At 35.6% G+C, this 16,203-nt stretch overlaps 1 protein-coding gene across 4 annotated transcripts; it reads right to left on the bottom strand.

Annotated features, from left to right (window-relative positions):
• Window positions 1-1,016: 1,016 nt before the first annotated feature.
• On the bottom strand, window positions 1,017-16,167 carry LOC101247221 (chlorophyll(ide) b reductase NOL, chloroplastic). Of its 4 annotated transcripts, none has more exons than XM_010322968.4 (13): window positions 15,809-16,167; window positions 14,241-14,309; window positions 12,486-12,547; window positions 11,569-11,667; window positions 8,183-8,253; window positions 8,060-8,108; window positions 7,903-7,988; window positions 6,017-6,074; window positions 4,114-4,164; window positions 1,849-1,899; window positions 1,715-1,756; window positions 1,419-1,529; window positions 1,017-1,308 (listed from the first exon to the last, which is right to left on the bottom strand). In XM_010322968.4, the coding sequence occupies exons 1-13, from the start codon at window positions 16,065-16,067 to the stop codon at window positions 1,261-1,263; spliced, it is 1,056 nt and encodes a 351-aa protein (XP_010321270.1). In that variant the 5' UTR covers window positions 16,068-16,167; the 3' UTR covers window positions 1,017-1,260. The 4 variants fall into 4 exon arrangements, with proteins under 4 accessions (XP_010321270.1, XP_004239607.1, XP_010321271.1 ...); XM_004239559.5 differs by having other exon boundaries at window positions 8,183-8,250; XM_010322969.4 differs by having other exon boundaries at window positions 11,569-11,655.
• Between the last annotated feature and the right edge of the window lie 36 nt (window positions 16,168-16,203).

Here is a 16,203-nt window from a genome sequence, read left to right as displayed (position 1 = left end):
GTCTTTTCTGAATTATGAGGACCCCTATTTATAGTTTGAGTAGAGCATTGCGATTGGAATAGGATTTTGTTGGGCCAATCAGATTTAAATGACATGGCATATGGGCTTTATGGAGCGGGCTGGTCATTTTTGACACATGATTCTATTGATTTCTTATTTGACTTGGCATGCCACATCATTTGTACACTTGGCGCCAAGATGGGCCTCTAGAATGAGATGAAATTGGGTTCAACAAATTGGGCTCATTCATTGTACCCCAAATTAATTAACTTCGACTTTAATTAAGTCCATATTTGTTGGAATTAAGTATATGACTCAAGTATATTAATTCCTAGTATTTATTTGGATTAATATATTTACGAATTTAATATAATCCGAATCATTTTATAAATTTATATTAATAAATTTTAAATGATTACAAGTATTATGGCAGTAATTGAACCTTGTTAGGCTTGGATTACAGTAGATATTGCTAGGAGAACACACGCTGTTGTGATGTTAGCACTTGTTAGGTTAGGGAGGGTCTTGGACTCCATCTTTAGCTATGACGGCATCAAGCGTGCAGATATTGTAGGTCTACTATGCAAAAATTTCTACACTTGCTGCCTCGGAATCATTCTTAGCTATGTTTTTTTGGCTTGGTCTACCTCCTTAGCATTGCGTTGCGAGAACACCCACCTTTTTTGTGATCATAGTACAACATCATGCACATGCATTGCATCAACACGTCAAACACTTTTATAGCCAAAAAAATACCCACACCAAGCATTGTGACATTTAAAAGAGCTCCAAAACGTATTGTGCGTTATGTTTTCCTCCAGAATAGTATGTAAAACAAGTCACGCAAGTTGTGGCAAATATACCTGTTTAGACCTCAGTTTGCGTACTTTCTAGTTCATACTGGCTAACAACTTCTTCGAAGGAGAAGTTAGTATTTTAGCTGGGAGGAGGATGTCATTCACTAGACTATGCATGTTTTCCGTAATATGAAAACACGAAATAGCGTATGCTAACTCTGATGGAAAGCAAGATTGTATTAAAATACATCATAAGACTCACTAATTTCGATACTAATTAGTCGAATTTAGAGCTTTTAACTGTGACATTTGGTTAAAAGAAAATTCCCTTTGTTTATTTATCTATCCAAGTCAATAAGAAGAAAAATGGTAAGGTTTCCATTGATATACACAAGTTGTGATCAGCAAAATGAGAAATAAATGTAGACCATATCCATCCATTTGGACCCATTGCATCAATCCATCAATCTTCAAGAACATACCTATTCCGTCTTGCACCAAACGCGATCCTCTGTATGTCAATACAAAATCATGATATCATTATATAGAAATTAGGTGTCACTGTGTCAGAGACCAAAGGAAAGAGGTGAACGAAATTAGAGCAAAAATGCTCCACTTAACTGAAAATATTTGGGAATAGGCTTTTAATCCTGTGAGGAAACGTATGTAAGTAGCCTTTGTTGATCCATTGGTCGGTATTGATCTTATATTTGGGACTAAATACTCTGCAACCTGTAACAATAGAAGCATAGATGAAGCCACGCGAAATATGACAGGTGTTGTACAAGTGAGGACGCGACAAATTTCATATCCATTTAAGATGTTCCAGGAGAAACATTCCACCTGCCTACAATAAAGCAAATATTTCATTTTGAGGCAACAAATAGAGAATCTACTTGTGATATTGGAATTCTTACCACATCTGCTGGCTCTGCCAAAACGTTAATGAAGAACTTGGCCTGCATTAAGCATAAAGTTGTTCTAAAATTCTTTTTCAGAATCGGCAGACTCCAAATGAAAGAACAGAAGCAATAGTTAGTCAGCATTCTACCTGCTTCGTGTTGGCACCAGACATTAAAAGATCAGTTGTGACCATTCCAGGCTGCAAGTGAGTGGAATGCGGGTTCAAATAATGGAGACAAATGATAGAGAAATAAAGAGATGTCAAGCATAGTCACATTGAGAGACCAAAAAAACAGGCCTTAATTTGCCAAAAAACAAAACAAACAAAAATAGTATAGATATTCTAGAATATATAGCAGAATGACTGATAAGCAAGAATGTCAGCTTTGTGTTGTTCTAGATCCCCATCAATCTAGGAATTTTCCCTGCATTGCATATTTTGTCTACTAACAGGAACTAACATTCGAGATTTTCAAAAATGAAGGAAAAAAAGCCCCATTACAAAAGCAACAATGTATTTGAAGTATTTATGCTCTCAATGTAGATAATTTATGGATCTCAACTGAAGTTAACATAGATCCTCAGTCCAACTACCTAATATAGGAAATATGTACGTTTTTGCAATATAACTTTTATCTGCCACATTTAAGTTATACAACAAAATAAAAAATTAGGTCGTGGATCTTGCAATCTATTTAATATGGAAAATCAGCAACCGACAGCAATCTTTCATGTTCTCAACACAAAAGCTTTAATATGCCCCACCATTGAGACAATCAAGAATCCACTATTTATCACCTTTCATTGACATGCAAACCATTCGAGGAAGTTATCAAGGTGGCAAGGCAATAAGGGGTTGTTTGGTAGACTACATAAGAATAATGCTAAATAGAATATATTAATAATACTTGCATTATTTCTTATGCATTGTTTGGTTTAGTGTATTAAAAATAGCATGCATTGCATAAGTATTTTTAGAAATATTTGTTTACCAAGATATCCTCCACAAATAGGGTAGAAAAGATGTAAAAAGGTTTTGAGACGCAATCAAGTCTTTAAGCATGTTAATGCATGCATTAGATCACCTTTAGTTAATAATGCTGTGAATTTCTATGTATTAGTAATACTCTTCAATACACAATAGAGTGTATTAATCATATATAGGTTGAAAAATGTACCAAACAAGGTATTATTAATATTCAAAGTTAGTGCATGATTTATTTATTCTTATACACTACTGAATGGCCCCTAAATTCATAAATTTATTGCTTAAGCACCATCAATAACCTATTCAGCCATAATATCTCGAGACCCCTTCTAAACTTTACATCTTTAATTTAGTCCACATCTACTAAATTATTTTTGGTCCTAATTTCTCCCCTTGGCTATTTGGTAGCTCCTTTTGGCCGCTACAACAACATTGTTAGAATAGGAATAAATATGCAAATCTTACTTGGAATAAGAATAAGAACAGGAATAAAATTCTAATTGGAGAAGGGGTCATAGGAATAGGAATCCTAATTTGAAAAGGAGTCCAATATAGTGTTTATAAATAGAGTCTCGATGTAATAATGTAGATACACAATTTTAATAATATGTTTCTCCGATAAATTTCGCATGGTATCTGAGTAATGGTAAGAAAATTAAATTAGTTGTCACTGTGCAATTTTCTTGTGATCTAAATTGCTGCTCGAGAAGATAAAATTTTCTAGCAGTATTTTTCAAAAATATTTTTTTTTCCAGTAGGGTCGCCTCCTAATTCTGAGGCTGACCATAAAACATTTTCCTGATTCCGATCAGTTTTTAGTGATCAGATCTCTTTTTCCAACAGTTCAGATCATTTTTTGATGATCAGATCTCTTTCTCCAACAGTCAGATCTATTTCCGATAGTTCCAGTTCCAGCAGTCAGCCATTCCAGCAATCAGAATGTGGCCCCAAAAGGCTTCTTATTTTATTTTTTGGTGAGAATATTCTAATTCACAACATGTTGTTCGGGATTGATATTTTTGGCTCCAAGAATATAGGAAATTCAAGTGTTATGATCATTACATAACACCATTAAAAGGAAGCTCAAGCTATTTAGCTTGGGCTTCTTCGGTTGAGTTGTGGTGCAAGTGCCAAGGCGTCCAAGATCACTTAGCCAACACTGCTTGTGTGGTAGATGAAAATGTATCTTAAGGCTAGTGAGGCCGATGATAAAGCCAAAGCACTATGGGAGAAGGTTGATGCTCAATTATGTAGTATCCTATCGCGATCTATGATTCTAAGTTAAGCACCTTGTTCGTTCATCCCAGACTATATCTCGATTCTATGATGCAATGTCTGGAATGACCAATTTAAAGAAACACGAATCTAATGTCTACTTACTTGGGACAGGGACAAGTAGATATAGAGGAATTAAGCGGGGCATACCGACAGATTATGCACTAAAACATTTTTAACATCCTGCATTTCCAATTCGGCCTGCAGAGAAATCAAGAAAATATATGCTGTAATAATTCATCAAGAAATTAAGACACATTTTGGGAGAAAGAAGGCTATCTCAGCATGCAACTCATCCAACTACAGATTTAACGCTTTGTGAAATGTGGACAAAATTCTTAAATAACAAAGTTGTATCTTATGAATTCAAGATTAATGGAATCCCACTTCTCTATAGAACTGCAGCTGTAAAGGAAAATAATATTAAGACGTTATATGTATCTGTTCTAGTCCGTGAATTTTGTTGTCCATAACTAGTCATGAGTTATTGATATCCTTCCATTCATTCAACATTAGGGCGCCAAGTCCAAGCATGCAATGAAAACTTTCAGATTACAGGAAAAATTGATCATCGTGGGACTTCAGAAATAGCAAAATCAATGTCTCTTAATATCAAACAAATGTTGAATGATTCAAGGGTTCAACAACCAACAGTAACAGCATATCTAGTGTAATCTCACAAGTGGATTTTGGGAGGGTAGAAAGTACGCAGACCTTACCCCTACCTTTGTGGGGTAGAGTGGTTGTTTCTGATAGCCCTCGGCACAACAACGTGTGGTGTTCAGCAACCAACAGGGGGTAAAGTTGGAGGGAGTACGTTGAATTGTGTGCCTCATGTAAATGCTCCAGCATAGAGTTCGACAAACACCCGGGGAGAAGGGGGAGGGAGTATGTTTTAATTGTAGACCATGTCCAATCCACCCTATTTTACTCTCTATACTCTTTTAGAGAGTAAAATAACGAATCAGTTGTCCAACCGCTCTTTAAATTCACGCTCCATCATCCATTTAAAAAGAGGTGAAAAGTATTTCTCCAAATTTATTCACTTTCTATTTCACTTTTTTCATTATTTTTTTTTTGTAATTAACATATTTGTTTATATCAAGTCATTAATTAAATATCTAATATTCGTAATTCTTTTTAAATATAATATAATATTTTTTTAAAATATATTATTTAATATATACTACTTTCATCCCGAAATAATAATACTTCAATTTGTTTTTAATTTTTGTCACTTTAATATAATTTGATTCTATTATTAATTTTCACTATAAAGAATGCACAAAATTAAAATGATAAGATGAAATTTAATTTAAAAACACATTACATAACATAATAATTTTATCAAAACAATAATTTAGTAATCCAGTAGGTTGTTTCGAGATTTAATTAGAAGAACTCTGTAGTGCATTAATAGAGCATTTATGGAAGAAACCTAATAATCTTGAAAGTTAAGTATTTATGCAATGTTTTAATAATTGTATTTCATTGTCCACTAATTTGTATATTATATAATATTTTCTTGCAATTTATGTTATTTGGAAATTTAGACTAGATTATAATTTTATATTAAATAAAGAACATGAAAAAAAATATTATAGCACATAAAAATTATATAAAGTGATTATTTGGAAGAAAGGAATGATTTATATCATGAAATAAAAAAATAAGAATGAAACACAATAATAATAGAGAAGAAGATTCTTTTTAGATAGTACAATAGAGAATTGGGTTGGAGTTGGTCGTCCGAAAATAGAGAACTCTATATTTGGAGAGTAAAATAGAGAATAAGGTTGGAGATGCAATAGGAGAAATTTCTTTATTATAGTTCGACAACACGTCTTCTTATGAACGGGCCAAATTTTATTTTATTTTATTTTTTGCCCAAGCACATGGATATATTTTGCTGGTAGGTAATGGTGAGACTCGAATTCATGATGCCTGTCTACTCTAAAACAAAATTGAATTGTGTGAGCTGCCTATAAGCACAAACCAATAGAGATGAAACATTTTCATTTATATATTTTAGGTCTGCAACCAGAGTACATGCCTGCAATGATTTTGTTAAGTGCACAACACTGCGCTTAGTTGCTCCATATGCTGCAAATCTGAAGATCAAAAAGAAGACAAGACATATCACTGAGAAAGACTGCGAGAGGGGCAGCAAGTGAGACTAGTGGCATTAACCTCACTAGTGACCTCCTGTATGAACTTGATAGAAATGCAATCCCCAAAATTTAAAGATCTATAAGAGATTTCAAACTCAGAAGGATCAAATCTGAAATAAACAGAGCACATTTGAAAATGAAAAATGGAAGACTGGAGCAACCAAAACAGAGAACAAATGAAGAGACGATCAGGGGCATGTCGATAATAGTTTAATACTCTAGCATGACACACTACCAATTTAGTTTCAAAGTGTGTTCCTTGATATGATAACGACACAACATCGTGTAATAAGCAAAGAAGCAGGATAGACTAGGATATTTTAGATGATATCACCTTGCTGTTAAATACTGCTGTAATATACTGGTAAACATTATAGCCACCAGTAATCATTTGCAGTCACAAGGTTTTCAAATTGGTCAGAGGATGCTTGTGTAGCAGTACGAGGATGATCATGGAATTGGAGCAGCTAAGATACTTTGAGCAGCAGGATACAAAAGTTTAATTTTGCTCGAGCAAACAACCAAATGCCTGTACCTAGAAAAGAATATTAAATTGTATAGATGATTATCATTTTATCTTTCTTGTCTTATAGCCAAACATGGGAATGAAACAAACTTGAATTTTGTCTCCCATGAATTTAACAGTTTAACTTAGCAATGCTAGGGTGAGGGAGCTGAAAACATGAAACGTATGCTTTATTTATTTTTTTCCCAATTTCGATTGCACTGTCACCCAATTTCTGCTATCGAAGGAAAAAGATGGGGGTGCCGAAAATTGGAAGTGAAACAAAAATATAACTTCTGATTCCAATTTGTTTGGCAGTCCATTTATAGAAACTCTGTTAGTAGTCTTGCCTTTCTCTGTTTCTCTCTTCCTTACAGATCATGAAAATAAAGCTGCTAAGAAATTCTAATGAGATGCACAGAAGCAGGTCAAATTCCTAGCAAATCATAACACTATGGGTGTCAGAGGAGACGGGCCCAGTCCCGGGTACTGTAAGGGGGGGATAGGGGAAGAGGCAGGTTGGACGGTTGGTCCTTCCCTGCCAGTTCGTATTTTTTCTAAGAAAAGGTAACCATTGAGAGTCATTGCCCAACGGCTACATTGACCCAAAAACCGCTATTTCAGCCCTCCCCCTCCACCACAGTTTTATTTTAACTCCCATGTTTATTAGTTACATCATGACCCTATTTCTTAACTGTAAATAACCCTCCATTCTTCTTCATTTTCCAACAATTCCCTCATTCTCTCTCCAACTTTGCTAATTATTTAAGTGGTGTCAAGTTCTTTTTGTGAATTCTTTAATAATGTGGAGCAACTTTCAAGCTTCAACATTTAATTACGGCTTATGGTTCAATGTTACCAACCACATCTAATGGTTCTGAGAATACTATCCTTATACAGATTATCCAGAAATTTCTTATCAACTGATTTATAACCTGCATTACGGTTGAACTTAATGAGTTTAAGGTCCAGTTATTAACTGATAAACTTGATGTTCTACCAAGAGGTTGGTAAAGTTAACAAAGAACTCCTGCAGTTCAAGTGGAAACTCTTAGTTGATGAACCACTGTCAACAGGAAGCAATTTGCGCATCACCTGAGACATCCATGTGACATTCTAAGATAATAGAGCAAAATAGGATACTTTTCTTGATAAATTATTCACTTCTCAAATCTCCCTTGTGAAAGTGTTCTTGCACTTGGCCCCACCTCTTCTAATACAATATGCAGAAGTTGAGTGTCACTGATAAAGGAAAAAAGATACCTGGGGGTTGGTCTTCCATCTGAGCCAGCCCCATCAATATTAAAAATATGACCTCCTCGAGGCTGATTCTGCATCAAGTTTATAGCCTGCAATAACAAATGTTAGCAAACATAGGCTAACCAACAACGAGAAATCCACAACCTAGCAATGCTTTTACCTCACGACAACATATCATCAAACCAAGAGTATTTGTAGTGACAACTTGACTGCACACAAATCGAATTCATGAAAAACTTCAATAAACAAAGACAGGACACAAGTCGAATGCAAAAGAGCTCACATTAAATCTTCATCAGAAGCTTCTGCCAGGGGTTTGAAGCTATACGCATTCGATCCTGCATTATTGATCTGCTTCATTCTCAAGAATATGTGAGAAACCAACAAAAATTAGAATATCAACATTTCAACATTATAGTTTCTCAATGACAGAAAAAATAATATAAGAATTACCACCTTGCGGTGGAGTGATAAAACAACACTTTATATCTCAACTTTAAAATACATGCACAAAGTTTTCCCATCTCATTTTTACCAGATAATTGATGTGTTAGACTATCCAAATGGAAATCATTTGAGCTATCAACATGCTAATATTTGGAGTTAATAGCTTAAATAGTCACCCAACTTATGGAAATAACTTACCAAAGTCACTGCCCCTTTTTTTACATTCAAAAAAAAACAAAAACCTATTTGGCTGCCATGTCATAATGTAACCCCATTTCAAGAAATAAAGCCATCAACAGCCTCTCTACCTCCAACCTCCAACCTCCACGAGGAAGTGGTAAGATTTATGTACATTCTACCGTCCCCCAACCTCACTTGTGAAATTTCACTGGGTATATTGTTGTTTTAAAAATAATGTCTATTTAACACATGTACCTTATACCCATTTAACCCACTCTAAGAAATGAGTCTACTTAAATGACATGAGAATAATCTAAACCCAGAACATCACTCAACACCCACAAACTTGGGCTCAAGTAACTTCACCTAATACACAAAGTAACAACTACAGATTCAACACAAAGTATAATATATCAAAATTAAATGTTATGGACCTTTATAATTATAGGCACCAACTGATAAGTAGTAATTAAAATGGTAACAAACATGTTAGAATAAGTTACATATTACACTGATAACATAATGTTAAAAAATCAGAATGTTGTGTACACATAACTTCAATGCAGAAAATATAAGACAACATACTCCCTTGCTTCTACTTAACCATTCTCTTTTGTTCCAAACCCTCATCTCCATTCCTTTAGCCTTCAGTCTATTCTCCAAAATCTCCCTACTCTTCAAAAAACAACACAAAGTTGGTGGACATGTATGATAGAGAAACGCAGGATTTCATGAACATGGAATCCTTCTCCTAAATTTTCGTAATTCGTCCAGCACCAATAAAAGACAAAGCCATTAGGATTTTTGGCAAAGAACTAGATGGTGCTCATGACTACACCGCTGCAAAGGGACCTGTTATAAAGAAAATTTAACAGGGCTGTCAAATTATCTTTGCATGTGTACAGTAATGTCGAATGATTTAGTTGAGTGAAATTTTCTTGAACTCAAGTTCATGGGTGTTGATTGATGTTCTAGGTTTACAAGATAATTTTCGTGTCATTTAAGCAGATCCATTTGTTAGGGTCAGGTTTTAATGATGATTTAATGTATGCAGGAATATTATGGAAAGTCTAAGCTATTAATTACTGAAGATTTTCAAGGACTTAATCAAAGGCAGATCTTAGATGACTTCCAAGGAAAGAAGCAAGACTCACGGAGATCACATGGAAGCAGTATCAAGTACTAATCAAGACCCAGTGAAATTACAGAAGTGGCAAAAGAGATATTTGGAAGATTAGTAAAAATAATACAACAGCAGCCTCTTGGATGAGTTGTCCCTTATTGTTGGAAAGGAAATCAATTTCCCTTATCAAGGATCAAATCCTTAGGGTTGCCCTCTCTGCTAATGAAACAACAGTCCTCATATAATCAATCATTGAAGACCAAAGACTAACATACGTTTGTATAAAGCCTCCTCAAAGTGCATTGTTCTACTCTTAACAAGCATTGTAATTCTTAAATGGTTTACTGTGTAATCAAAACAGAGAAGAGAGGAAAAATATAGTTGGTGAGGCATTGTGTCAAGAGAAAAAAAGATCGAGTGTAGACGTAGGATTAAACCTTGAGGGACTTGTACTCATCAACTATTCAAAGTACTTGCATAGAAAATCCCTTGCAACCCAAGGGGACTGGACTAAAATCCACATTGGATCCCAACCGGTATAAAAATACCCAGTGTCATTTACTTATTGTTTTATAACTTGCGTCATCATTTAATTGCCAGTCATTACAGTTGAAGCTTTATTTTAAGAGGGAACCTCTCAGACAAGGCCTCCCTACTCCAATGGGAAGTACTTCTCACACTAGAAGGTCAGAATGGGAACCTACATCAAGTCATATGGTGTAATGGTCTGGAGGGTGATCAAATTGGGAGACATTCCCATACCTACAACTAAGAGTGATGATAAGGAATCTGGAAGCAAGGAAAAAACAACAGAAATTGAAGGAGCAATTGATCTATCAAAATTGGTGGACAAAAATAATACATGACTGGAAATTATTCAGGTATAATCTTAAGAAAATATTTACTATATAATGCAATCAGTGGTGAAGAATATCAAAAGATCACAAGTGGTGAAACTGCTAAAGAAATATGGGATAAGCTAGAAGTGACCTATGAAGGAAATGGCAAGTCAAGCAGACTATAGTCAGCCTTCTACTTTATGAGTATTATTCCAAATAAATGAAGGAGAGACTAATGAGGAATGTTCTCCCGACTGAGTAAACTCATTGGGGAACTAAAAGCCTATGGAAAAACCTATCCTACTTGTTAAATTAGGCCTTGGACCTAGCCCTCACCCCAAAAGCTAGCTTAAAGGGAGGAGAAGGATTGTCTAAGCATTATAAGGAGTACACAAATCTCATTAACCACCATATAAAACTTTTTTCATCTTTAACACTCACCTCATGCCCAGTGCTTAACATCTGGTGCGTGGGCAACTTTTAATTTTAGAGGCTCAACATAGGGTGAGATGGGTCTTGCTCTGATACCAAGTTAAATTAGATGTTGGGTCCTACCTCACAACCCAAAAGCTAGCTCAAACGGAGGACGATTACTCAAACCTTATCAAGAGTACACCCTTCTCATTAAGCACCAATGTGTAACTTTTGACATTCTTTAACACTACTATTAATCACATAAGGATTAAGGAAGGTACGCAGAAGCCTACCTCCTCAACGACATGCCAAAGATGTTGCTTTGGGAAGCATTAACCTCAAACAATACCCCTTGTGATGAACTAAGAGGAGATTTGATAATTGAATGACTTTGTTGTCCCAAAAGAATAAGTAACTTTCGTAGGTCATTTCCATAAGTTGGGTGAGGAATTAACTCTAATATTTATTATGACTTTGCAGCAGTTCAAACAACTAAATTTATGGATTAAGTACCAACAATAATTCTTGAACAAGCAGTGACATGAAAGGATAAAAAGAGAACATTTACAATCAAATCAGAAAGGGAACTGGACTTCTGATACAAAGAACATTGAGAGTGTTTGTGACCTTATCATCTTAAGCAAATTAAGGATCCAGATTAGATACCCATATGTCGATGTATTGAAGCTTTTCCTTCGCAAAGGCAACTAAGTTCTTCACGTCATCTCCCTCTCTAACATCACACTTGGTGCCCTGCATAGGGATCTGAATCAAGCATGTGAAGACAAAAATAATGCTTAAGCTAATCATGTAAAAGAAAGGCCATAACACCTGCAAGGGCCAGTAAGTATATTTACAGACCCTTGGTTTACTTTAAAGACATAATAATATATAATTCTAAACTACATATTAGGCAGAATATGGCACATCTTCAGCTTACCAAGGACATGACTTTAGATAGGAGGATATGGAGATCATGGATAGACGGTATGTAGGTATAGCTGGGAGTTGTCTTATTACTAGCCCATTCATGTATTTTTCTGGGTGGAAGTGTAGAGCTCCGTGCTGGTCGTAGTATTAGCATATTCATTAAGTCTTCGGTTTTTGGTATCCGAGATCATCTGTGGTTTACTGTGTTTAGGTAACTGCAGCTTGTTATTATTATGGCTCCTTGCATTGATATGCTCCAACTGCTTTGATATTAACTGTCAGTTTTTTTTTATAGTTAGTGTTTTATTTGCTTGAACCAAAGGTCTTACAGAAACAGTCTCTACCATGGAGAGTTAGTGGTAAGGCCTGCGTACACTCTACCCTCCCCAAACCCCACTTCTGGTATTTCACTGAGTTTGTTGTTGTTGTTGGTTTTTACTTTACAACCTTCCTTTCAATAGAACATGATTCAGGAAATCAAAAGTTCAAGTCAATCGGTAGGCATGAAGCCCAAAGTTATGTTAGTCATTAGCGAAATAAAATACTCATCAATCACCATAGAACCTGATTGAAGACGAAACTAGTGATGAGTACACAGAAAGAATCAAAGAATGACTAAAGGTCTATAAGAAATGAAGTGAAAATGGAGGTACCCACACATGCTGCTTCCCTGTTTCAACTCTTAACCTGTCGAGAGCAGATACAACTCTTTCATCTGTCAAAAAAAATGGTCAACTCTAAAGATGTAATTACATTTAATTCTAAACTACATATTCCAAAGAAAGTTGTTTCTTTTCCATTCAAGTGTAGGGAGATGAAGAGCTAACATAAAGAGAGTGTGAGCTTTAAAGCAATAAAATAAAAAAGAGAATGAGAATACATCCCCATGAGTTACAAGATAACGAATGGAAAAGAGAAAATATCACTGTATCAAGGTACCATGCAAAATCATCAGTCTTATGTTATTGCAATTATGGTTAGTTCAGGACCCGGATAAGACTCATCAAGGTAGGAGAGCAGCAATTATTGATATATGACTCCATAGAGATCAAACTAGATCATGAATATGCCATCCCTCCCAATCTTCCATTCAAACTTCAGCAGATCTCCTCCTTTCCTTTGTTTTCTAACTTCAGCAAACTCTGCTCCTTTCAACCCATATTATCTCCAATTAAGTAGCAAGATTCCCATTATCTCTATTCTAATAAACTGCATCCATTGCTTTCACTACTTCCTTAATTTGCATGTATGGCACTTAATGTCTCTAGAGATCACTAACCCAATGCCTGCAACTTTTTTTTTCTTCCCACAAGCTGTAGCTTCTTAGCTTTCGTTCCAAAAGTGACCACGGTCATCCTTAACAGAAGTGGATACAAACTACTCAAAAGTAAAATTTCTCCAACTACTCTGTTTACCCCTTATGTGAGCGTCTATGTTGCTCGGACTCTTCAAAAATGTCAATGGGTGCGTGTCGGATTCGCCAAAAGTAGTGTATTTTTGGAGAATCCAAGACGGGAGCGGCACCAAAAGTGGAGAGTCCGCGCAACTAAGGCGAGCGTGCAGGTACAAATTCACGAAGGCCAAATACAAATATTGGTTTCCGATCTTCTTCTTCTTCTATTTGATGGGAAGGAAAACTACAACAAGCTAATTAAAATAATAACCATAGAGCAGTGCAAACTTTCAACAACATGATCCCAGCATCCAAGTTATTCTGACTACTGAGCCTATTACAATTTCATTTTCTTTCTTATAGTATTGTGGCAACCAAAAGGAACTAACTATGAAGTAGTTAGTGTTCATCTGTTGCGCATCATATCTCTTGCTTGGTGAATAAGGAGAATAATGAAATATCTTTCATTGCCATAGTACACTCGAGTTTGATAACTGTAGCAATTGGACATCACACACCTACATCATATGATTTCCTTGATTTTTTTTACAATACGGTGGTGTATGAATCGTTTAATGTGCCTTGACTATTCCACTGAATACTTGCTAACTCCAATCAGCATAGGTATTCAGTAATCTGTCCATCAAGCCTTAAGCAGATGGGAAGTAATCACCTTTACCCTCCGTTTCATTTTATGTGTCTTAATTTGACTAAGCACAAAGTTCAGAAAATAAGAGAGACTTTTATATTTTGTGGTCTTAAACTAAACATGTATCCCAACTCCTCCTATATCATCATGACTCTCGAACTATGGTACACCACTAATGGCACATCGATTCCCATGATCCCACCATATATTCTGCATATTTCATTTTTACACAATTGACTACCTTTTTCACAAACTATAAAATAAAACAAATATAAGAGAGGAACTGAACAATGCGAAAACCAATAATTCTATCAGTTAATGACATCATTGAAGTCAATGTTATTGTCACTTATGATATAAAATCACCTGATCTGGAGCAAATGATGACATTATCACCTGCCTTGAGAAATTCTTTAGCTAATGCATAGCCTATTCCTGAAATAATAAAATAACGTCAATTCTAGACATCTGCAGTTAAGTGAAAACAAATAGAGAAACAGCTGTATATTTCAGAGTGACTTGTTTTATATCCATGTGTCCACTTCGGGAAACAAAGTAGGCAGATTGAAATATAATCCATGAGCACATGCTATTAGCTACAAATATAATGGTTTTGCTAGAAGGTAAAGAATTCTTTTAAAGTTGCCAATTAACAGGAGATTGAACATATTATATCCTTATCTAATACAAAGTCATGTCTTCCAGTGATTACACAAAAACATGGCTGAGTTTTAGCATACAAACACTTAGTCACTACAAAAATTATCAAAGAACGATCAAAACGAGAAAAAAATGTGAATAGAGCCGTAATATATTAAAAGAACAATAAAATCGAGTTACAGAAAAGTTAACGTGACCACCTATGAAATAAATAGGCGTTGGTGGTTGTTTCAACCATGAACCAAGAAATTATACATTTTAATGACCAACCGTTGCATTTTTTGAATTATCAGGGAAAGGGAGACATTGAAGGCACTCAAAGGAACTACAAATCGAGATGCATGTTATAGCACTCCAGCTGAAGAAACATGGCCTTCAGTATAAAGCTATAAATTTTACTTAATTCACACCATCAACAGTTAAGCTTCATCATTCCACCATGATAATTAAGGTCTAGCCCAGTGGTTTGGGCTTGGGACTGTTAGAGTTCTCAAGTTTGAAACTCCTTGTCAAGTTGCTAGCAAAAGAAAGGGGTTTGCCTTCTGGGTTGAGCTCGTCGTACCGATCTTACCTAGTGGGGGTTACCAAGCTATTGCATTGGAGTGGGGGTCTTACCCAGTGCGCACTCAAAGGGTAGCGGCTACGGGTTTCGCTTGTCATCAAAATGAAAATAAGGTTTGCACTACTATGCAAACTATATTTCTCTTGCCATTTAGGTGATCCCTCATATTCTTTTGTTTCAGCGGAAGAAACTGCACGACTCTTGGGAACATCTTCAAAAACACAGGTGACAATGAACCAATATGAAGTTGCAAAAGGGAAACCAAGGAGTACATCAAACATTAAGAATGGTCATGTTGTTTCAAACGTTAAAAAATTAACTCCTTCTAACATTAAACTCTTTCATGTTGTTGCATGACTAGACAGAATATATAAGGCATCACCATTGTTGTAGTGAAATGTAGTTCAAACGGAGCCTTCAATAATCAACTTCAACTCAGAACATAAAAATGTTGGCAAGAAGCTCATTGTATCTGATTTTACACCATATTCAATCTTGTTTGACTTTTGGAAATGGTATTTACCCCTTTGGCCATGCATTTTCAAGTTCCTTAGTAGGTTTATAAGTTGGAAAAAGAGAAGTTAGAGATAAAATGATCATGTATGACGGCCCAACAGAACCCTAAACAAAGACTTAAGTACACTAAGACAGGTATGCGCAATCAAGACAAAATTATGATAACCCATTGTGCATTGATAAATATTGAACTAACCTTTGGAAGCACCTGTAATTAAGACATCGTAAGGAGGAAGCATTGGCTCCTTTGTATTTGCGTGTGGAGAAGAAGCAGCCTTCACAACAGCAGCAGAGAAACGAAACGAATTGAATTTAGATATTAAGCAAAACCTGGAAATGGGAGATAAAATAGCTGAAGGGTGAAAAGAAGAGTTGAATTTTCTAGTTGAGAGAGAGCAGAGAAGTGATTTAGGAAAGGATTGAAGTGAAGCGGTGGTAACACTCATTTCAGCCATTGGACTGAAGAACGAGGGAGTAGTGAGAAAGCCGATATGATCTTTCGAATTCACTTTGTTATGGCCACACGTAGTGGCCGCGAATGGAATGTGGATGGTTGAAAATGGATAAATAGAAAATAGGTTCATATTTATA

The sequence above is a fragment of the Solanum lycopersicum genome, chromosome 5 (genome assembly GCF_036512215.1).
Source record: "Solanum lycopersicum chromosome 5, SLM_r2.1".
In the NCBI taxonomy this organism is placed as follows: domain Eukaryota; kingdom Viridiplantae; phylum Streptophyta; class Magnoliopsida; order Solanales; family Solanaceae; genus Solanum; species Solanum lycopersicum.
This window is presented reverse-complemented; position numbering and strand designations above follow the sequence as displayed.

Coding starts and splice junctions, on each gene's coding strand:
- LOC101247221 (XM_010322968.4), bottom strand. CDS start 16,067: ATGGCTGAAATGAGTGTTACCACCGCTTCACTTCAATCCTTTCCTAAA. Junction 12,548..14,240: donor CATCATTTGCTCCAGATCAG/GTGATTTTATAT, acceptor TTTTTTTGACAG/ATGAAAGAGTTGTATCTGCT. Junction 1,757..1,848: donor CTGGTGCCAACACGAAGCAG/GTAGAATGCTGA, acceptor TGCTTAATGCAG/GCCAAGTTCTTCATTAACGT.